The following is a 23,649-nucleotide window of genomic DNA, read 5'->3' on the forward strand; positions in this document are numbered from 1 at the left end:
TACGACAAGCATAGCTGCCTTTAACGGCAAGCATTAGGCCAATTTTTTCTCATTCCAAAATAAATTTGTAAGTTTACAAACAAGGGAAAAGTCTGGTCACATGCTGAGCCTACACCCACAGTGTGATCACTTAAGCAGAAACTGAATAAGGTAAGCAGAGCCGAGTAAGCTTCAGAACGGTTGACGCCCTGTCTCTTTAAAACCATGATGAATTTAATTGTAATTGCTCGATTAATCATGTTAATACTCACTTGAAATATTTAACTGTTTGGAGAAGCAGGTCATATGAAAAGAAGACACAAAGTATGTCAGTTAGGATTTAATGCTGCATGACACAATATTTCAGTCATATCAGGCAGTGTGAGATTCACATTGGTGAAAAGTTAATCAGGTCATGGAATCCAAGGGCCGCAACTCTGCACAGCAAATTATACCACTGCCATCAATGTCAAGTACAGTTGTCGCAAACACTTTAAGTTACCCCCTTCATAGTACAATATACCATGTCTCACCTGAAGGAAAGCCCTGCGCCTTGCATTACCCTTTCCAGGGCAAACATATCAGGGGTTCATAAAAATCATATGTGCCCTAGGCTCACATCAAGTCAAGAGACAACAGTGTATTTTTACCATCATCCAGACGGCACTGTTGACATCATTCGAATCTTATTGTGCCGCGAGGTCATAATGACGTCACACTAGAAACGAGGCCATAGCTGAAGATTGTTGACGTCATTTGACAAATTGTAGTTCGGCTGCTGTTGCAACTTGCTGTCCTTATTTAGAGACTCATGCTGTAAACATAGTATGACATGAACACTCCTATAATATGCTGTATGACTCGCCTGTAGGGAAGCCCTGCACCTTGTACTCCTCTGCCAGCTTCCGACTCTTGGTGGCATCCACAGCGGCCAGAGTCCCAATGATCTGAAAAAGGTGAGTGAGTGAGTTCAATGCCGAGTGAGTGGGTTCAATGCCGACTGAGTGAGTGAGTGAGTTCAATGCTGAGTGAGTGAGTGAGTTCAATGCTGAGTGAGTTAGTGAGTTCAATGCTGAGTGAGTTAGTGAGTTCAATGCTGAGTGAGTTAGTGAGTTCAATGCTGAGTGAGTTAGTGAGTTCAATGCTGAGTGAGTTCGATGCCGAGTGAGTGCATGAGTGAGCGAATGAGTTCAATGCCAAGTGAGTGAGTTCAATGCCAAATGAGTGAGTTCAATGCCGAGTGAGTGAGTGAGTGAGTGAGTTCAATGCTGAGTGAGTGAGTGAGTTCAATGCTGAGTGAGAGAGAGAGAGAGAGAGTAGAGTTTACTGACCCCTAACAACATTTCAGTGACATGTGGCTTCATGTCCAAATGCTGGAGGAAAGCTCCAAGATTGATGAAACCAATTACCTGAAGTATGATACTGACAGTTGGATTCATAGGAACAATTACCACCGGTAACTGTTCCACCAGGCCAGCTAAGCACTTTCTGCAATATTCCAGCAACAGCAAGGGACAGAAATGGTTTGCACACACCATACTCATGTGGCATCCAAACTCAGGCCTTAAATGTGACCAGTGACTGTTTTAACCCTCAGGCTACCCCATCAGACCCCCTGGCTCCCACTCCCCTCTCCCGCCCCACCAATATAATCCTCACCCCTCCTTCCTTCATCTCCTTGGCAGCTTCTGAGTAGTCTGGCTTCATCTTCTTACAATGACCGCACCATGGTGCATAGAACATCACCAACACCGAGGGGTCCTTGGCTATATGGTCAGCAAAGTTGGTATCATCAAGATGCATAACGTCAGACTCTTCCTCTGACCATTCTGCTTCCTTCTTTGGTTCCTGAGGCGGCTTTGGGCTGAAAGGGAGGTAACTCTGGCATAACTTTCAAATGCTTCATGGATATGTTTAGATACAGGGTATGTAAAAATACATGATAGCATATTCATAAATATTCGATTCTAGTGGTTATGAATAACGAAATTCAATTCATGAATGGTTACGGATCGATTCACCGAAAACGCGAGTGAATCGTAACAGCCCAAGTGGAAACCAATCTGCCATTAAAATAACACCACTTGGGGACCTCTAGGAGACCAATGAAAACTCCAAGCGACCAAATAGGTCACAGCCAGTCTTTTGTGCATGTTCAAAAGACTGGTTGCGACAGAATGGGTTGTGCGACCACTCTGAAACCTAGTAGCGACCTCAGTGAAACATTTCAGAGACCACTGAAACGTCATTGCGATTGTCAAATATTTTGGTCACCAGGAGGTTTCCTCGCGGTCTCATCGTCTGTGTGACTGAGGCTTTACAGCAAACAAAAGACTGATGGCTTCCACACCTGGTTTCAAATGGGGAATCCCCTACAAACCTCATTGTTTGCCTCAAATTCAATCTTACAATAGATAATGTCATCACTGAAGTAAAATCCCCAGGGTGCCAGATACAAAACAACCTTAGCGCCACGACTGTCGTACTATGGTAAGGTATGGGTGTTACGATTGCCAAAGCGCTAAGATGGCTTTATACAACAGCACCCAGAGCCCCATTTCACAAAGCGATCTTACCACTATGATGATCATAAGCCTATGTTAATGTACAAGAATTACAATAACCTTAGCGCTAAGATCCCTTTGTGGAACGGGGCCAAGATTCAGGCAAAATTCAGGCTCTTGAAATTAAGGTTGTGACCAATCCCAAATGAGTCTGTTTCCAAGGTGGCTTGGTCACATGACTTCAGATTCACTGGCAATACTTACTCCTTCATCCAGCTGATGATTCCATCCTTGGTGTTCTCTCCTCCGTACTTGTACTTCACCTTACCCTTCCTGTCAAACACAGAAACACACAAGTTACTTTACGCTTCCTGTCAAACACAGAAACACACAAGTTACTTTACCCTTCCTGTCAAACACAGAAACACACAAGTTACTTTACCCTTCCTGTCAAACACAGAAACACACAAGTTACTTTACGCTTCCTGTCAAACACAGAAACACACAAGTTACTTTACCCTTCCTGTCAAACACAGAAGTTACTTTACCCTTCCTGTCAAACACAGAACCACACAAGTTACTTTACCCTTCCCGTCAAACAGAAACACACAAGTGATTTTACCCTGTCAAACACGGAAACACACAAGTTACTTTACCCTTCCCGTCAAACAGAAACACACAAGTGATTTTACCCTGTCAAACACGGAAACACACAAGTTACTTTACCCTTCCCGTCAAACAGAAACACACAAGTGATTTTACCCTGTCAAACACGGAAACACACAAGTTACTTTACCCTTCCTGTCAAACACAGAAACACACAAGTTACTTTACCCTTCCAGTCAAACAGAAACACACAAGTGATTTTACCCTGTCAAACACGGAAACACACAAGTTACTTTACCCTTCCTGTCAAACAGAAACACACAAGTGATTTTACAATTCCTGTCAAACACAGAAACACACAAGTTACTTTACCCTTCCAGTCAAACAGAAACACACAAGTGATTTTACCCTGTCAAACACGGAAACACACAAGTTACTTTACCCTTCCTGTCAAACACAGAAACACACAAGTTACTTTACCCTTCCTGTCAAACAGAAACACACAAGTGATTTTACGCTTCCTGTCAAACACAGAAACACACAAGTTACTTTACCCTTCCTGTCAAACACAGAAACACACAAGTTACTTTACCCTTCCTGTCAAACACAGAAACACACAAGTTACTTTACGCTTCCTGTCAAACACAGAAACACACAAGTTACTTTACCCTTCCTGTCAAACACAGAAACACTCAAGTTACTTTACCCTTCCTGTCAAACACAGAAACACTCAAGTTACTTTACCCTTCCTGTCAAACAGAAACACCCAAGTGATTTTACGCTTCCTGTCAAACACAGAAACACACAAGTTACTTTACCCTTCCTGTCAAACACAGAAACACACAAGTTACTTTACCCTTCCAGTCAAACAGAAACACACAAGTGATTTTACCCTGTCAAACACGGAAACACACAAGTTACTTTACCCTTCCTGTCAAACACAGAAACACACAAGTTACTTTACCCTTCCTGTCAAACAGAAACACACAAGTGATTTTACGCTTCCTGTCAAACACAGAAACACACAAGTTACTTTACCCTTCCTGTCAAACACAGAAACACACAAGTTACTTTACGCTTCCTGTCAAACACAGAAACACACAAGTTACTTTACGCTTCCTGTCAAACACAGAAACACACAAGTTACTTTACCCTTCCTGTCAAACACAGAAACACTCAAGTTACTTTACCCTTCCTGTCAAACACAGAAACACACAAGTTACTTTACGCTTCCTGTCAAACACAGAAACACACAAGTTACTTTACCCTTCCTGTCAAACACAGAAACACACAAGTTACTTTACCCTTCCTGTCAAACACAGAAACACTCAAGTTACTTTACCCTTCCTGTCAAACACAGAAACACACAAGTTACTTTACCCTTCCTGTCAAACACAGAAACACACAAGTTACTTTACCCTTCCTGTCAAACACAGAAACACACAAGTTACTTTACGTTTCCTGTCAAACACAGAAACACTCAAGTTACTTTACGCTTCCCGTCAAACAGAAACACACAAGTTACTTTACCCTTCCTGTCAAACACAGAAACACACAAGTTACTTTACCCTTCCTGTCAAACACAGAAACACTCAGTTACTTTACCCTTCCTGTCAAACACAGAAACACACAAGTTACTTTACCCTTCCTGTCAAACACAGAAACACACAAGTTACTTTACGCTTCCTGTCAAACACAGAAACACACAAGTTACTTTACCCTTCCCGTCAAACAGAAACACACAAGTGATTTTACCCTGTCAAACACGGAAACACACAAGTTACTTTACCCTTCCTGTCAAACACAGAAACACACAAGTTACTTTACCCTTCCAGTCAAACAGAAACACACAAGTTACTTTACCCTTCCAGTCAAACAGAAACACACAAGTGATTTTACCCTGTCAAACACAGAAACACACAAGTTACTTTACCCTTCCTGTCAAACAGAAACACACAAGTGATTTTACGCTTCCTGTCAAACACAGAAACACACAAGTTACTTTACCCTTCCTGTCAAACACAGAAACACACAAGTTACTTTACGCTTCCTGTCAAACACAGAAACACACAAGTTACTTTACCCTTCCTGTCAAACACAGAAACACACAAGTTACTTTACCCTTCCTGTCAAACACAGAAACACTTAAGTTACTTTACCCTTCCTGTCAAACACAGAAACACTCAAGTTACTTTACCCTTCCTGTCAAACACAGAAACACTCAAGTTACTTTACCCTTCCTGTCAAACACAGAAACACACAAGTTACTTTACCCTTCCTGTCAAACACAGAAACACACAAGTTACTTTACCCTTCCTGTCAAACACAGAAACACACAAGTTACTTTACGCTTCCTGTCAAACACAGAAACACACAAGTTACTTTACCCTTCCTGTCAAACACAGAAACACACAAGTTACTTTACGCTTCCCGTCAAACAGAAACACACAAGTTACTTTACCCTTCCTGTCAAACACAGAAACACACAAGTTACTTTACCCTTCCTGTCAAACACAGAAACACTCAGTTACTTTACCCTTCCTGTCAAACACAGAAACACACAAGTTACTTTAACCTTCCTGTCAAACACAGAAACACACAAGTTACTTTACGCTTCCTGTCAAACACAGAAACACACAAGTTACTTTACCCTTCCTGTCAAACACAGAAACACTCAGTTACTTTACCCTTCCTGTCAAACACAGAAACACACAAGTTACTTTACCCTTCCTGTCAAACAAAGAAACACTCAAGTTACTTTACCCTGTCAAACACAGAAACAATAATTGAGTCTGGACCAGACAATCCAGTGTTTGACATCATGAGCATCAATCTATGCGATCGGGATACGATGACACGCATCAACCAAGTCAGCGAGCCTGACCACCCAATCCTGTTAGTCGCCTCTTACAACTAGCATAGTCACCTTTTGCAGCAAGCATTGGTTGCTGAAGACCTATTCTACCCCGGATCTTCACGGGTCTGAATGGTTTTAAACATGTGTTCAGGATTATTTCACATACATAGCATGAATGTGTGTGTGGCAGCGTGTACTATTCCAGACTAATGCCAGTGGTATAGTGCTAGCCCACTGAGATAGTATACTATTTCTGAATGGGGTATCCAGTCTAGCATGCTAACTGCGAGCTGACCAGTCCTTGCATAATCCCCTTAATGCCAGGCAGGGTAACATCAAGTAACAACTGTTAACGTCTTTTGGTATGCTGTGGCTGGGGAATGAACAACTGACCTTCCCCCACACCATAAAGGCGGTTTCTGAATGCCAGCAGCCTCTGCAGTTACATCTCAACTAGTTTTGTGACAAGGAGACCCAGCTTGCTAGTCCTGCTTTCCAACCATTTCACACTTAGTACAAGACTTACTCAAAGTAGTATATTGTTGGGAAACCTGTGATGTTGTACTGAGCTCGCAACGCCATCTGTTGGGGCTTGTCAACATCAATTCCAACCAACACCTGCAACATTAAGCAAATCGTCATGACGCTGATAGGATGATAAAACACATGACGAAGCACACAATACTGCCGAGTTGAGTCGGACATGCTTCAGCTGACCACACCTACTTCAGCATACGGCCATTCACTCACAAGGCTCCCTTCAGTTGCTCCAGTTGCCAGAAGCCTAGAATCAGTGAGTGAGTGAGTGAGTGAGTATGGTTTTACGCTGCTTTTAGCAATATTCCAGCAATATCACGGCGGGGGACACCAGAAATGGGCTTCACACATTGTACCCATGTCGGGAATCGAACCCAGGTCTTCGGCGTGAATATAGAATCCGTGAAATATCATGATTTTGAAAAAAGATCTTTAAAAGGCATGTCAGCTGATATGATATTTATAAATACTGCCTAATAACTTTAATTTCATCACCAGACACGCAAATAATGCCTTTTATAACAAGAATAAGTAACTAGACACCTATTCTAACCTATAATCCCCATGTTAGCGGTGCGTATGAGAATAACACACCACAGACACTTACATAGTCACCCCGAAGTTCTGTTGCAGCAGAGGCAAACTCTGGCTTCAATCGCTTGCAGTATCCACACCCTGAAAAAAATCATCATAGTTACTCCTTTGCAAAATAATTGCTTATGTATCGTTCAATAGGTTCTTCTTCCATCATATGCCTAATCAAAGTGAGTGAGTGGGTGAGTTGGGTTTAACTCCGCTTTTAACATTATTCCAGTTATATCACAGTGTGTCAGCTTAATGTGGGAGGAAAGCCCGAAGTGATGCAGGTCTCAGACGTTTACCACTTCGGTGAAACCCACGAGCACGGGTATGGTGCTGACAAATCTAGGAACATAATCGGGGCGAACCAGGATTCAAACCCACAATCATAGGTTTCTGGCGTGCACAAGGGACATAACTCTGCACAGCGAATCGCAGCATCTTAGACGACTGGGCCACCAGTGCCCCCTACCTAATCAAAGAATACCCTAGGATCAACATGGTGTCTTAAACTATAGATATCAACGAAGAAAAGGGAAAGTTAATGTTTGTATCCATGTGTTATGGGTTTTCAGAAGCGTTAGAAATAGTCGTAGTTTTCTCTCTAATCACATGAACAACTGTAAAACAGGTCATTTGCTCATAAAAGACAACTTTGTCTTAAAAACAAGCCATCATCTGAGTATGTACAATGTCTGTGTGATGCTATAGGTACTCTAAGTAAGTAAGTAGTCAAGTCTGTTTGCAAACCACGGGTTGAAAGCATGAGCACCAAGTAACACCACAAGTCTCAATCATGTCACACATTGTAACAATTCCAACAATTGTAACAAAGCCTTGTTTAAGCTGCATCTAACTATAACATGGGGTACTGGAAACTTTTCTGCCTCAGCAAATATCTGAATATAGCTTGTAGCAAGATATCTCAGAATGATTTTAAAAGAGACATACAAGAACGAGGTAGGATAAAGGCCATTTTTGGAAACGTCAAAGTTTTAAGTTCTGGAAAACATTGAAATATTGACATAAAACCTGTTCAAATGGCTGACAACTAGATCTTTTTCTTTTCTACACTTGCCACACATTTTGGACTTCCAGCATTAGGAATACATTAACACAGCTATTATGATGAGAGAAATTGGCTGATTTTTCAAACTTTAAGGAAAAATCTAACAATCAGCAGGTCTGTCACCCAAGACGATTTTTTACTCCATGTTTGGCCTGTTTTTATGTACAATGTTATATTTATCTCCTAAGGAAATCAGCTTGGGTAAAAAAATAACTTTATTTTCAAATATTAGAAAATCCTTTTCTGAAAACCTCTAAGTCATCCTTCTGGACATATTCTATCCTCACCTATTCACTTAGTGTTGTCCAAAACTAGTGAGTATTGAAATGGGTATGGTTTAATTCACATTCATATGAACATCTTGTAACTTTCATAATGATTTGTAAACACATTCTTTAATTTTAGACTACACACATTCCGTGAGCAAAAAGGGCCCCTATCACACCTGTCTTCTACTTAGTTTAGCATTGAACTCACACGGTGCATAAAACATCACCAGCATTGGATGCTTCTCTTTTCTCAACAACTTGTTGAATCCCTGAAACAGAGAATGTTCTATATATCTACCAATATTCACACTACAGTACTGTTTTCAAAATGTAGAAAACAAATGTCTTGTTTGTTTGTTTGTTTGTTTGTTTGTTGTTGTTTAATGCCGCACTCAGCAATATTCCAGCTACATGATGGCGGTCTGTAAATGATCGAGTCTGGACCAGACAGTTCAGTGACTGACATCATGAGCATTGATCCACACAACTGGGATACAATGACATGCATCAACCAAGTGAGCGAGCCTGATCACTGCATCCCGTAAGTCGACTCTTACAACAAGCATGGGTTTCTGAAGAGCTATTCTACCCTGGATCTTCACGGGTACTTTGCCAAATAACCAAACAGAGATGATGAAGGTAATACTGCAATATGAACAGTAACACGATGCACTGGGCCGGTGGTAGTCCTGCACCATGACCGTGGAATATATTTATTTTATGAAAAAATAATAATCTAGAAATGCATACAAAAGCAAGTCTAGCCAGCTCAAGCTAGCTCTATTCTGAAATCAGCATAGGGAATTTTTTTATTTTTAGAGTCAAGAAGGATATTGTGTAATATAAGATTTCAGAGACTAAATGTTAGTCTAGGCCGGTGGCCTTAAGTCTTGATTTGTTCGTTGTTCATTAAAGGGAGATAACTGTGTATGTCAAGTGCAATACAATGCATAAAATAACTTCAGCATGTTCAAAGAAATGTATTTTTACGATGACGATGCTCCGGTACTTACATCCTCCTTGTCAATGTGGACGACGTCCTGGGCGGAAGAGTCTTCCTCCCAGGGCAGGTCACCAGTGGGGTCTAACATGAAGTTCACCATCGACTGAAAACAACAACTCAATATGAACAAACTGACATCTCAATGTGTAATCTTGATGACACATGCCAGCCATATTGATATTTAGACTTTATAATCATTTGATAATCGAATGTCTTACCTTAAACACCAACTTCCTGTCATATTCCCTGTTGTAATCACCATCTCTGAAAACATTGAGAAGAACTGTCATCTTAAGACAAACACGCTTATAATAAATTGACGTATATATAACAAACAGCTTTTTGGGTCCTGGACATTTGCAGTGTATATGCTGTATGTATGCTTATAACGTATAACAAACTAAAATTAGTGGTCGTTTGAGTTCGGTATAACCATAGTTTCCTGTATTGCTTCAACACCTAAAGCAGTGATCTCGGTCAAGATGATTGCTGAGCAGGATTTGTAAATGGATCTTGTTTGTTTTTTCTGCCACTGTCAGCAGCATTCCAGATAAATCAGAGGACCTGAGAGTCTGGGCAAGACAAGCCAGTGAGTGATATTATGAGATACTTGACACCACCCCAGGGTAAATGCCAGACAATACACCCAATCAGAGCAGATTGTAACATGTATAGAGTAGATCTGGGTTAGAATACCGTATTTTCTTGAGTATAGTTCGCACTTTTTTTCTCCAAAAAACACAGCTGTGTAGAAGGGGGTGCGCATTATACACGAATTAATGAGTTTTGATGTTTTTGAGATAGATTCATGAGATAGCTTTGGTCCTGTGAAGATCCGGGTTAGAATAGGTCTTCAGCAACCCATGCTTGCCGTAAAAGGCAACTACGCTTATCGTAAGGCAACTAACATGATCGGGTGGTCAGGCTCGCTGACTCGAATGATGCATCACATCGTATCCCACTTGCATAGATCAATGCTCATGATGTCAATCACTGGATTGTCTGGTCTAGACTCGATTATTTACTAACCATCGTCATATAGCTGGAATATTGGTGAGTGCGGCATTAAACAACAAACAAACAAACAAACAAAATGTATATAGAGGTAAGTGTACTGGGGGGCAAGTTTATTGTGAGGTAAGTGTACTTTAAGGTGAACTATTTTAACTCACTTGTAATGTTTGAGTGTGTATGGTGCTGCAGCTGTGGTCTTCAGCTTCTTGCACAATTTCTTTTCCTCTCTGCAAACAGACAAAGACAAACATTTGAAATTTCTCATTTAACAAAGAAAACCCACACAGAGCACAAATATTCCATATGATACTCCCCATTGTGTATAGATGCCATGGTGTTCCCAACTACATTCATTTTCAAGATACAGAAATCAGATATGTTTTCTCAATGTTTCGCTCACTCAAACCACCAGTTTATAAGCTTCAATGCTAATTAGCTGACATGACCTTCTATGGAGTCGTCCTCTGATCTTGTAGAGTGAGTGAGTGAGTGAGTGAGTGAGTGAGTGAGTGAGTGAGTGAGTGAGTGAGGTTTTACGCCGCTTTTAGCATTATTCCAGCAATATCACGGCAGGGGGACACCAGAAATGGGCTTCACACACCGTGACTATGCCGGGGATCGAACCCGAGCGAACGCTTAAACCACTTGGCTTCCCGACTGCCCCGATCTTGTAGAGAGGTATCATCATATTGGAGTAAATGATTTGACTTAGAGATTGGGGGGAGTCACAAATGACAGAACATTCATTTGAGGTAGTTCATTATGTTGTGGTATTTTCTAAGAAGTAACATCTGGAAGAACAATGGATAGCATCTGCAATGCGAGAAACAAACATTAATACCCTCCATTTTAACACACAAAGTGAGAGAGCGAGCTTCAACCAGTCTGACAGAACCATCACTATGTTTCAGCTTTATGTGGAACGACAACCAAAAGTATCCACTTTGGTAGGTGATCCCCCTGAATATGGGCATGGTGCTGTGCCAATGTTAAGATCATAATCTAGGTGAATCTGGGAACCACTTAATACTGGCATGACAAAGGGACACAACTCTACACAATTTTATGAAAGAAGTCAATGACAAAAACTTGATTTTACATAATTATTTTCTCATTTTCATGAAGGTAAGTCACCTACCCACAGTTGATGAAGGCCATAGTGCCCTTTCCCTTCACCTCCTCAGCCACATCCTCGAACAATGTCATGGACTTTGATGCTGCCTTTTCTGAGGAGAGAGAAGATATATATGCCACTACGTTATGGTGAGGAGAGGTTGAAATGGGGTTTAACGTCGCGTCCAAGATTATTGCGATTATATAGTGACGTGCAAATACGTGTGTGTGTTTGTGTGGCTGCTTGTACTAGTCCGGACTGATGCCGATTTATAGTGCTAGCTCACTGAGATACCATGTCGCAGATTAACATGAATACCCAACTCAGACACAGTATACTGACACTGAGCTGACCAGTCCTTGTTTTAGCCCCTTAATGCTGAGTGCCAGGCAGGGTAACAACAAGTACCATCTTTTAACGTCTGTTGGTATGATGCGGTCGGTCCCACTACGTTATGTATACAAAGTGAGTGAGTGAGTATGGTTTTTACGCCGCTTTTAGCAATATTCCAGCAATATCCCGGAGGGTGGACACAAGAAATGGGCTTTACACCTTGTACCCATGTTGGGATTCGAACCCGGGTCTTTGGCGTGACAAGCGAATGCTTTGACCATTAGACTACCCATCCGCGCTTAACGCAAACAAAAACATTGGGAAATATGCATAGTGCCTCAAACTGATTTTAATTTGTTAAAGTTACTCATTATTAGTGAAAATGGTGGACAGTATCACAAATAGTTTCAAAGAACAACATACAAGCTTATATCTACAAGCAGATAACAGCTATCTGTAATCAAATCTGGACATGAAACCAGTGGTTGATATCATGAGAAAAACACGCTGGATTAGAAATATGGTGGCTGATAGCATAAACAGCAATCCATGAACTGAGAGTATGACAAGCATTAGAAACTGGCACTAGTCCTATAGTCCTTGCCAAAGTGCTCAATAGCTAAGACATCATAAGGACCAGTAGAAATTTGCCATTTTTAAGGGTTTTGCCGTATGTGATCATAATAAGGACTAGTTGACAGAAAATGTTACTTTCTACCGTTGGTTAAACACATAATTTGCCGGGTAAAAACTGCTGGCCAGTTATTTAACTGTTACATATTTCAGCATATTTAATAATCTGGTGAAAATTGGAACAAAATATTTTTTTATCACTCTAATCTAAATTCACAAATAAGATTTTAGCTAACTCTTAGTCTAAAGCAGAGCTAAATTTTCCCTTAAAAGTAGAATTCAATAAAAAAAAATTAAAAAAATTTCAAAGGTGAGAAAATGTGCAGTTTTAATTGTCTCAAGGCGCAAAGCGAAAAGAAGTACTATAAGCAGAATGTAGATTTGCTGCAGGGGGGGCAGTCAACAGTCAAAATATAATGTCTCCATGATGCACCAGAATTAGAACAAGAAACGTGTATCTTCAAAATTTACCTATACAAGTTCAAGAAGGATATTTCAATGGACACCAAGTTTTAGAAGCACAAAACATTCTAAATATAGACATTCTCAAACATTCCACATCCCTGTGTAAGACTCTCCTTTAATTAAATACTATGTGTAGGAGTAAATACAAGAGAGGAGCGTTGTCCTGGTGTAGCAAGGACGTCCTCTGCAAACCCTGAGGCCCTTATCAGTATGTGAGAGAGGACAAATGTTTCTGCTCCTCGCCATGTGTTCCACAATAACTATCACTTATCTGAAAGCAGTTCACAGTGATTAATTTTACCACCAGACTAAATTGGTTTCTTAGGAAGAGGTTGGTGTCATGTGAAAAGGAAAAGTATTAAAGATTAAATAACATTCTGATTTATTGACATCCTGTCCACTGATATAAGTGCAGAAGAAATATCAGCGGAAGGGATAGACTATTAACTGTAGTATGATCTTGATGTGTGTCAAAGGTCAAACCAGGGTTAAAGTATATGTGCGTGCGTGTTTGTTTTCTGTGTGTGTGTGTGTGTGTGTCTGTGTGTGTGAATGTCATCGCGGTACGTTGACATATCATCGCAGTACGTTGACACGTCATTGTGGTACGTTGACAAGACATGAATCAAGCCTCTTAAGGCCAGTGTAACGATGGGGGCACATTACACCAGGTTACACATCGCGACAGGGGCACATTACACCAGGTTACACATCGCGACAGGGGCACATTACACCAGGTTACACATCACGACAGAGGCACATTACACCAGGTTACACATAACGACAGGGGCACATTACACCAGGTTACACATCATGACAGGGGCACATTACACCAGGTTACACATCATGACAGGGGCACATTACACCAGGTTACACATCATGACAGGGGCACATTACACCAGGTTACACATCGTGACAGGGGCACATTACACCAGGTTACACATCGCGACAGGGGCACATTTACACCAGGTTACACATCATGACAGGGGCACATTACATCATGACAGGGGCACATTACACCAGGTTACACATCATGACAGGGGCACATTACATCATGACAGGGGCACATTACACCAGGTTACACATAATGACAGGGGCACATTACACCAGGGTTACATATCACGACAGGGGCACATTACATCATGACAGGAAATACTGTGATGAGCATAAACCAACGCGTGAAAGTACAGCAGTACAACATAATAAGTGGCAGTATTTTTCAGCTTATTCCCTCAGATTATACTTCAGATGTTCACAGGCACAAATTATTCCAAACATAAATAACCTTGCATAGCCCCAATCAGCCTAAGGGTACATTCTGCAATCTACAGATACCAAACATATCTCCCCCCAAACCCTAATTAGATTTTAATATTTAATAACCTCATGGTGGGATGACATACAACAGACCCCAGCAAGGGATGGAACATAGAGGTTGCTGATATGGGATATGCACTGTATAAGCTATGTACTTGAAGCAGCAGCTAATAGCATACCATCATGGTTTCGGGTTGGAATCAGCTCTGATGTCTATACACAGGAGTGAGTGAGTGATCGGGCAAGACAAGAGGCTGATAGGGCAAGAGGCTGCTAGGGCCACAAGAGTGAGTGAGTGAGTGAGTGAGTGAGTGAGTAAGTGGGTGAGTGGGTGAGTGGGTTGGTGGTCGAGTGGGTGAGTGAGTTTAACACCTCTTTTAACAATATTCCAGTTGTATCATGGCGGGTCAGCTTAATGTGGGAGGAAAGCACGAAGTGATGCAGATCTCAGATGTTTATCACTTCGGTGAAACCCACGAGCACGGGTATGGTGCTGACAAACCTAGAAACATAATTGGGGAGAACAAGGAGTCGAACCCATAATCATAGGTTTCTGGCTTGCCCAAAGGGACGCAGCGAATTGCGGTGCCTTAGACAACTGGGCCACCCGTGCCCCCAGGGCCAGACAAGACAGTGATAGTGCAAGACAACGGGCTGGTAGGGCAAAAGGCTGATAGGGCCACACAAGAGTTTAATGGGGCCACACAAGAGTTTAATGGGGCCACACAAGTGGCTGATAGGGCAAGAAGCTGATAGAGCCACACAAGAGTTTAATGGGGCCACACAAGTGGCTGATAGGGCAAAAGGCTGATAGAGCCACACAAGAGTTTAATGGGGCCACACAAGTGGCTGATAGGGCAAGAAGCTGATAGGGCCACACAAGAGTTTAATGGGGCCACACAAGAAGCTGATAGGGCAAGAAGCTGATAGGGCCACACAAGAGTTTAATGGGGCCACACAAGTGGCTGATAGGGCAAGAAGCTGATAGGGCCACACAAGAGTTTAATGGGGCCACACAAGAGGCTGATAGAGCAAGACAAGAGGCTGACAGGGCCAGACAAGAGTATAATGGGGCCACACAAGAGGCTGATAGGGCAAGAAGCTGATAGGGCCACACAAGAGTTTAATGGGGCCAGACAAGAGGCTGATAGGGCAAGAAGCTGATAGAGCCACACAAGAGTTTAATGGGGCTCCACAAGTGGCTGATAGTGAGTGAGTGAGTATGGTTTTACGCCGCTTTTAGCAATATTCTAGCAATATCACGGCGGGGGACTCCAGAAATGGGCTTCACACATTGTACCCATGTCGGGAATCGAACCCGGGTCTTCTGCGCGACGAGCGAACTCTTTAACCACTAGGCTACCCGACCGCCCCAAGTGGCTGACTGGGCCAGACATGTGTCCATCAACACCCAACCTAACTAGGCCTACAGAGGCAGTGAGTGAGTGAGTATGGTTTTAAGCTGCTTTCAACAATATTCCAGCAATATCACTGACGGGGACCCCAGGAATGGGCTTAACACATTGTATCGATGTGGGGAATCGAACCCGGGTCTTCGGTGAGATGAGCAAACGCTTTAGCTACTAGGCTACCTCAGAGCGCCCTACAGAGACATAGCTACTAAGGAGTCAGGACTATTAACATCCAGCCAAATATATAGAGGCATAGCTATTACTGGGGCCCCAAAAGTACACAGCTAGATAACACAGATTGCAGCAGCAACAGCAACAGCTTTATTGCCCTACCTTGGAGGTGGGCTACAGCAGTCCCAGCCCACAAAGTAGTCGGTGGCAGGGTGAGGACTGACCCACATCCTTGGGGTACGAGGACACACTGTATCATAACGTAACACTCAGTCATAGTCTTCCAAACTTAGTCACATGGCCATAATGTTATTCTTCATATTTTGTTAAAAATTCTACCAAACCTTTTCTGACAAGCAGTGATACTTAGAACCGAATGCTACCAGCACATAAACAATCTCTTGACAAGAGCAACACCTGACCTAACCTTACCGGTATATTATACACAAAATATGTGAGGTGAGGTGAAATGAGGTTTAATGTGCGTCTATGATTATTGCACTTATATAGCGATGTGTGTGTGTGTTTGTGTGTCTCTTAACGTCTTTTGGTACGACGCGTCTGGGATGGAACCCCGGATCTTCAACCCTCTGGAAGGATTCTCTCGCACTAGACCATGGAGGCGGTCTACAAAATATGTAACAATAAATAACCCACCAGATTGAGCAAATATAACCAGGAGGTTTGTCTTGGTCCTGAGTAGTTTCTTGTACTCCTTGTAGTCATCTACCCTGAGGATGAGGCTGGGCTTGCCCTGCTTGGCCTGCAGGTGGGTGGGGATGAGAGACTGAAACACACAAACACTCACATAGTACTTGGCCTGTAACACACAAACACTCACATAGTACTTGGCCTGTAACACACAGACACTCACATAGTACCTGGCCTGTAACACACAGACACTCACATAGTACTTGGCCTGTAACACACAGACACACACATAGTACTTGGCCTGTAACACACAGACACACACATAGTACTTGGCCTGTAACACACAAACACTCACATAGTACTTGGCCTGTAACACACAGACACACACATAGTACTTGGCCTGTAACACACAAACACTCACATAGTACTTGGCCTGTAACACACAGACACTCACATAGTACCTGGCCTGTAACACACAGACACTCACATAGTACTTGGCCTGTAACACACAGACACACACATAGTACTTGGCCTGTAACACACAGACACACACATAGTACTTGGCCTGTAACACACAAACACTCACATAGTACTTGGTCTGTAACACACAGACACTCACATAGTACTTGGCCTGTAACACACAGACACTCACATAGTACCTGGCCTGTAACACACAGACACACACATAGTACTTGGCCTGTAACACACAGACACTCACATAGTACTTGGCCTGTAACACACAAACACACACATGGTACTTGGCCTGTAACACACAAACACTCACATAGTACTTGGCCTGTAACACACAAACACTCACATAGTACCTGGCCTGTAACACACAAACACACACATAGTACTTGGCCTGTAACACACAAACACTCACATAGTACTTGGCCTGTAACACACAGACACTCACATAGTACTTGGCCTGTAACACACAGACACACACATAGTACTTGGCCTGTAACACACAAACACTCACATAGTACTTGGCCTGTAACACACAAACACTCACATAGTACTTGGCCTGTAACACACAAACACTCACATAGTACTTGGCCTGTAACACACAAACACTCACATAGTACCTGGCCTGTAACACACAGACACTCACATAGTACTTGGCCTGTAACACACAGACACTCACATAGTACTTGGCCTGTAACACACAAACACACACATAGTACCTGGCCTGTAACACACAGACACTAACATAGTACTTGGCCTGTAACACACAGACACACACATAGTACCTGGCCTGTAACACACAAACACACACATAGTACCTGGCCTGTAACACACAAACACACACGTAGTACCTGGCCTGTAACACACAGACACACACATAGTACTTGGCCTGTAACACACAAACACACACATAGAACTTGGCCTGTAACACACAAACACACACAAATATAGTACTTGGCCTGTAACACACAAACACACACAAATATAGTACTTGGCCTGTAACAATACGACATTGTTGGTTGCATATGATTATGTCGGAGTAACAAGTATGTCGGATAAACGAAATTGGGTGGTATCAATGTTCGTGATCGAAAATTGGACAACTACACGATAGATAGCGATACAAACACGTAATAAAAAAAAGAAAAAGGAAATATTCCTATTTCTGTGTTACATTGTTCGCGGAATATGTTTTCTAATCATGCAATTTCTAAAGTTTAACACAAAACTACTGTTACGGACTGTATGACTTATTCAAAATACTCTCAAACGCATAGTCTGGAATGGAAGTCACCAGTTTGAAACTAGTGCTGCAATGCTTAAGAAAGCTGCTTTCTTAGTGGCTAATGTTGAATTCCTCTTAGTAATTACATTAGTCAGTCAAAGCACGAAAGGACATTCTGACTTGACCTGTAATGGGGTGTCCTCAGCGGTAGTGAGAACTTGTATCCAATTTTAATGAGATCTAGGCATGTGATTCATCCTGTTTTGTTTACTTAAAGCAGTAATTGTTATTGTTAAGTATGTTTATCTCTGCAGCCGTTTAAATATGCTGCTATTCGCCGACTCGTCTCGCATTAAAACATGGGGCTGTGTACTCGCGGGTAGATGACCACAGAATATGCTGATCACCGTGTCGGATTAACAAGAATGATTAACCATTGATTTTAGCAATTCGTTGCAAATTGGGTGTGTCGGAGTCGGAGTGCGAGACTGTCGGAATAACCGGTCTAAATAGCACTGATTGAATTGGTTCCCATCATTTGTGTCGGAAGCATGGTTTATTTCATGATAAAACATTGTTCTATCATAACGTCATTTCTGGAGATTAGAACATGCGCTCGGAACTTGATGATGTTGTATATTGGACGACGCTATTTTTGAGATGGAAGTGTCTTGTGAGTTGTTCCCCATAGATGTAGCTGGGCAACGCGGATAAACGCGATGGCTGAACAATCGCATCCAGAAGCGGGAGAGATATGACAATCAGAATTGGGAGAAAAAATACAGGCAATCGATGTAAGGATTGTAAATACCCACCTGTGTATAAAATGGACTTGTCCAGCATTGCCGAGGGCGAACTCTTTTCAGTGAGCCATCGTCATTACAATTTGGGTAAATACTTTTAAAGCTGGTGCATTTTATCAACATCCTTAAAGAGGCTGTACATAATGTTAATATCTCATTTAAGAAATCGGATTCTATTGAGGGAGTCATGATTAATTAAATACAGGTAAATGTTCTTAAAGCTGGTGCATTTTATCAACATCCTTAAAGAGGCTGTACATAATTTTAATATCTCATATGAGAAATAAACGACTTATGATCGTTGGTTATCGTACAATAAAACACTGCAGGGAGAATAAACCACACGGGGCTGTGCCCCATATGGTTTATTTTCTCTTAATTTCTCCTTTTTATTATTATAGTACACGGCCTGTATCACAAAACAGACAGCACTTGTAGACACATACAGAGTCTTTGACACAGTTTTTGGATAGAAATTAGAGACTGAAACGGACAAACACGTACAGACAGTACTTGTCCCTGTTGAAGATCCGGGTTACAATTGGTCTTGAGCAACCCATGCTTGCCAGAAGAGGTGGCTGATGGGGTCGGTTGGTCAGGCTCACTGACTTGGTTGATGCATGTCATCGTATCCAAATTGCTCATGATGTCAATCACTGGATTGTCTGTCTCCAGACGATTAGTTACAGACTGCCATCATACAGCTAGAATGCTGAGTGCGGCTTTAACAACAGACTAAAAAACATGTCCCTGTTAAAAACAACACACCCAATTTCACAGAACCGCTTCACGATGCCAGAAACCGATTTGTTCAATGATGCAAAGATGGCCTGATTGATCTGTTGCCCAAGATGTACACTGATCAGGTCATCCATCAAGTGTCCACAATCAGTTGAGGAAAAATATGTAATTCGAGGTGAGGTGAGCTGAAATGGGGTTTAATGTTGCGTCCAAGATTATTGCACTTATAAAGCGACGTGCATGTACGTGTGTGTTTGTGTGGCTGCTTGTACTAGTCCGGACTAATGCCGTTTTATAGTGCTAGCTCACTGAGATACCATACCGCAGTTTAACATGGACATCCCACTTAGACACAGTATACTGACTCTGAGCCGACCAGTCCTTGTTTTAGCCCCTTAATACCGAGCGCCAGACAGGGTAACAACAAGTACCATCTTTCAACGTCTTTTGTTATGACGCTTTCCGGGCGGATGCTCTACCACTAAACCACGGAGGCTGTCATATGTAATTCAAACATTCAACCATTGATTCAATCAACCATAATCAAACATTATTATGGATAAACACACTCATAATTGATCTTCTACAAATAGGTCATTTTCATTCAACAATTTCAAATGAAGACAAAGGCAGGTACTTGACATAGTTGATGGAGTATATTACTCAAAAGAATTTAAAGAACAACCAGTTCTTTCATATCACTATACTAGCTGTTGATGCTATGACCGATTAACAACTGGTATAGTGACATGAAAGAACTGGGTGTTCTCTAAATTCTTCACTATACTAGCTGTTGATGCTATGACCGATTAACAACTGGTAAAGTGATATGAAAGAACTGGGTGTTCTTTAAATTCTTCACTATACTAGCTGTTGATGCTATGACTGATTAACAACAAGTGTAGTGATATGAAAGAACTGGGTGTTCTTTTAATTCTTCACTATACTAACTGTTGATGCCATGACCGATTAACAACTGGTAAAGTGATATGAAAGAACTGGGTGTTCTTTTAATTCTTCACTATACTAACTGTTGATGCCATGACCGATTAACAACAAGTGTAGTGATATGAAAGAACTGGGTGTTCTTTAAATTCTTCACTATACTAGCTGTTGATGCTATGACCAATTAACAACAAGTGTAGCGATATGAAAGAACTGGGTGTTCTTTTAATTCTTCACTATACTAACTGTTGATGCTATGACGGATTAACAACTGGTAAAGTGATATGAAAGAACTGGGTGTTCTCTAAATTCTTCACTTTACTAACTGTTGATGCCATGACCGATTAACAACCAGTGTAGTGATATGAAAGAACTGGGTGTTCTTTAAATTCTTCACTATACTAGCTGTTGATGCTATGACCGATTAACAACTGGTAAAGTGATATGAAAGAACTGGGTGTTCTTTAAATTCTTCACTATACTAACTGTTGATGCTATGACCGATTAACAACAAGTGTAGTGATATGAAAGAACTGGGTGTTCTTTTAATTCTTCACTATACTAACTGTTGATGCTATGACCGATTAACAACTGGTAAAGTGATATGAAAGAACTGGGTGTTCTCTAAATTCTTCACTATACTAGCTGTTGATGCTATGACCGATTAACAACAAGTGTAGTGATATGAAAGAACTGGGTGTTCTTTTAATTCTTCACTATACTAGCTGTTGATGCCATGACCGATTAACAACTGGTAAAGTGATATGAAAGAACTGGGTGTTCTTTTAATTCTTCACTATACTAACTGTTGATGCTATGACCGATTAACAACTGGTAAAGTGATATGAAAGAGCTGGGTGTTCTCTAAATTCTTCACTATACTAACTGTTGATGCCATGACCGATTAACAACCAGTGTAGTGATATGAAAGAACTGGGTGTTCTTTAAATTCTTCACTATACTAACTGTTGATGCTATGACTGATTAACAACTGGTAAAGTGATATGAAAGAACTGGGTGTTCTTTAAATTCTTCACTATACTAGCTGTTGATGCTATGACCGATTAACAACAAGTGTAGTGATATGAAAGAACTGGGTGTTCTTTTAATTCTTCACTATACTAGCTGTTGATGCCATGACCGATTAACAACTGGTAAAGTGATATGAAAGAACTGGGTGTTCTTTTAATTCTTCACTATACTAACTGTTGATGCCATGACCGATTAACAACAAGTGTAGTGATATGAAAGAACTGGGTGTTCTTTTAATTCTTCACTATACTAACTGTTGATGCCATGACCGATTAACAACAAGTGTAGTGATATGAAAGAACTGGGTGTTCTTTTAATTCTTCACTATACTAACTGTTGATGCCATGACCGATTAACAACTGGTAAAGTGATATGAAAGAACTGGGTGTTCTTTTAATTCTTCACTATACTAACTGTTGATGCCATGACCGATTAACAACAAGTGTAGTGATATGAAAGAACTGGGTGTTCTTTTAATTCTTCACTATACTAGCTGTTGATGCCATGACCGATTAACAACTGGTAAAGTGATATGAAAGAACTGGGTGTTCTCTAAATTCTTCACTATACTAGCTGTTGATGCCATGACCGATTAACAACAAGTGTAGTGATATGAAAGAACTGGGTGTTCTTTTAATTCTTCACTATACTAACTGTTGATGCCATGACCGATTAACAACAAGTGTAGTGATATGAAAGAACTGGGTGTTCTTTTAATTCTTCACTATACTAACTGTTGATGCTATGACCGATTAACAACTGGTATAGTGATATGAAAGAACTGGGTGTTCTTTAAATTCTTCACTATACTAGCTGTTGATGCTATGACCGATTAGACCTGTGAAGATCCGGGCTAGAATAGGTCTTCAGCAACCCATGCTTGTTGTAAGAGGCGACAAACGGGATCGGGTGGTCAGGCTCGTTGACTTGGTTGATGCATGTCATCGACCCCAATTGCGTGGATTGATGCTCATAATAACAATCACTGGAATGTCTGGTACAGACTCGATTATTTACAGACTGCCGTTATATAGCTGGAATATTGCTGAGTACGTCGTAAAACAACAAACCAACCAACCACGACCGATTAACTACAGTAACATGAAAGTATCAGGTGTCCCTTAAATTCTTTTAAGAAGCATACCTTCTTTTGCAACAATCCAATCATAATCAATAGTTGAAGATCAGTTGGTGAGAAATTATTGAATAATGCCGCATCAACAATCTTGCAGCTGTTCCCATTAGTGGCTGATGATGAAATGCCAACCAACACTACGGTAACCCCAATGTGACGTGTGTGAGATGAATTTATAACTGTGTCGCACAGTTTGTGAAAACGTGTGTACACTTCAACACACGATACTGTACACTTACACACACGATACTTTACACTTACATGATACTGTACACTTACACACACGATACTTTACACTTACACATGATACTGTACACTTACACACACGACACTGTACACTTACACACACGACACTGTACACTTACACACACAATACTGTACACTTACACACACGACACTGTACACTTACACACACAATACTGTACACTTACACACGATACTGTACACTTACATGATACTGTACACTTACACACACAATACTGTACACTTACACACACGATACTGCATGTTCACTTACACACGATACTGTACACTTACACCCATGATACTGTACACTTACACACACAATACTGTACACTTACACACACGATACTGTACACTTACACCCATGATACTGTACACTTACACACACAATATTGTACACTTACACACACGATACTGTACACTTACACACATGATACTGTACACTTACACACGATACTGTACACTTACACCCACGATACTGTACACTTACACACGATACTGTACACTTACACCCACGATACTGTACACTTACACACACGATACT

The 23,649-nt window shown here is 41.3% G+C and overlaps 1 protein-coding gene across 1 annotated transcript in view; it reads right to left on the reverse strand.

Annotated features, from left to right (window-relative positions):
* The window catches only part of LOC139465280 (protein disulfide-isomerase A5-like), a 60,532-nt gene that overhangs the window by 21,573 nt on the left and 15,310 nt on the right, over positions 1–23,649 (reverse strand). The window contains exons 2-13 of the mRNA XM_071246959.1: positions 16,520–16,649; positions 11,556–11,643; positions 10,576–10,644; positions 9,622–9,667; positions 9,414–9,506; positions 8,609–8,669; positions 7,091–7,158; positions 6,473–6,564; positions 2,748–2,816; positions 1,639–1,843; positions 845–926; positions 252–264 (exon numbers count right to left, since the gene is read on the reverse strand). Of these exons, the coding sequence (XP_071103060.1) occupies positions 252–264; positions 845–926; positions 1,639–1,843; positions 2,748–2,816; positions 6,473–6,564; positions 7,091–7,158; positions 8,609–8,669; positions 9,414–9,506; positions 9,622–9,667; positions 10,576–10,644; positions 11,556–11,643; positions 16,520–16,649 (1,016 nt within the window). The remainder of the gene's footprint in view (positions 1–251; positions 265–844; positions 927–1,638; positions 1,844–2,747; positions 2,817–6,472; positions 6,565–7,090; positions 7,159–8,608; positions 8,670–9,413; positions 9,507–9,621; positions 9,668–10,575; positions 10,645–11,555; positions 11,644–16,519; positions 16,650–23,649) is intronic.

Source organism: Haliotis cracherodii, unplaced genomic scaffold (assembly GCF_022045235.1).
Source record: "Haliotis cracherodii isolate W230 unplaced genomic scaffold, xgHalCrac1.p SCAF_18, whole genome shotgun sequence".
Classification (NCBI taxonomy): domain Eukaryota; kingdom Metazoa; phylum Mollusca; class Gastropoda; order Lepetellida; family Haliotidae; genus Haliotis; species Haliotis cracherodii.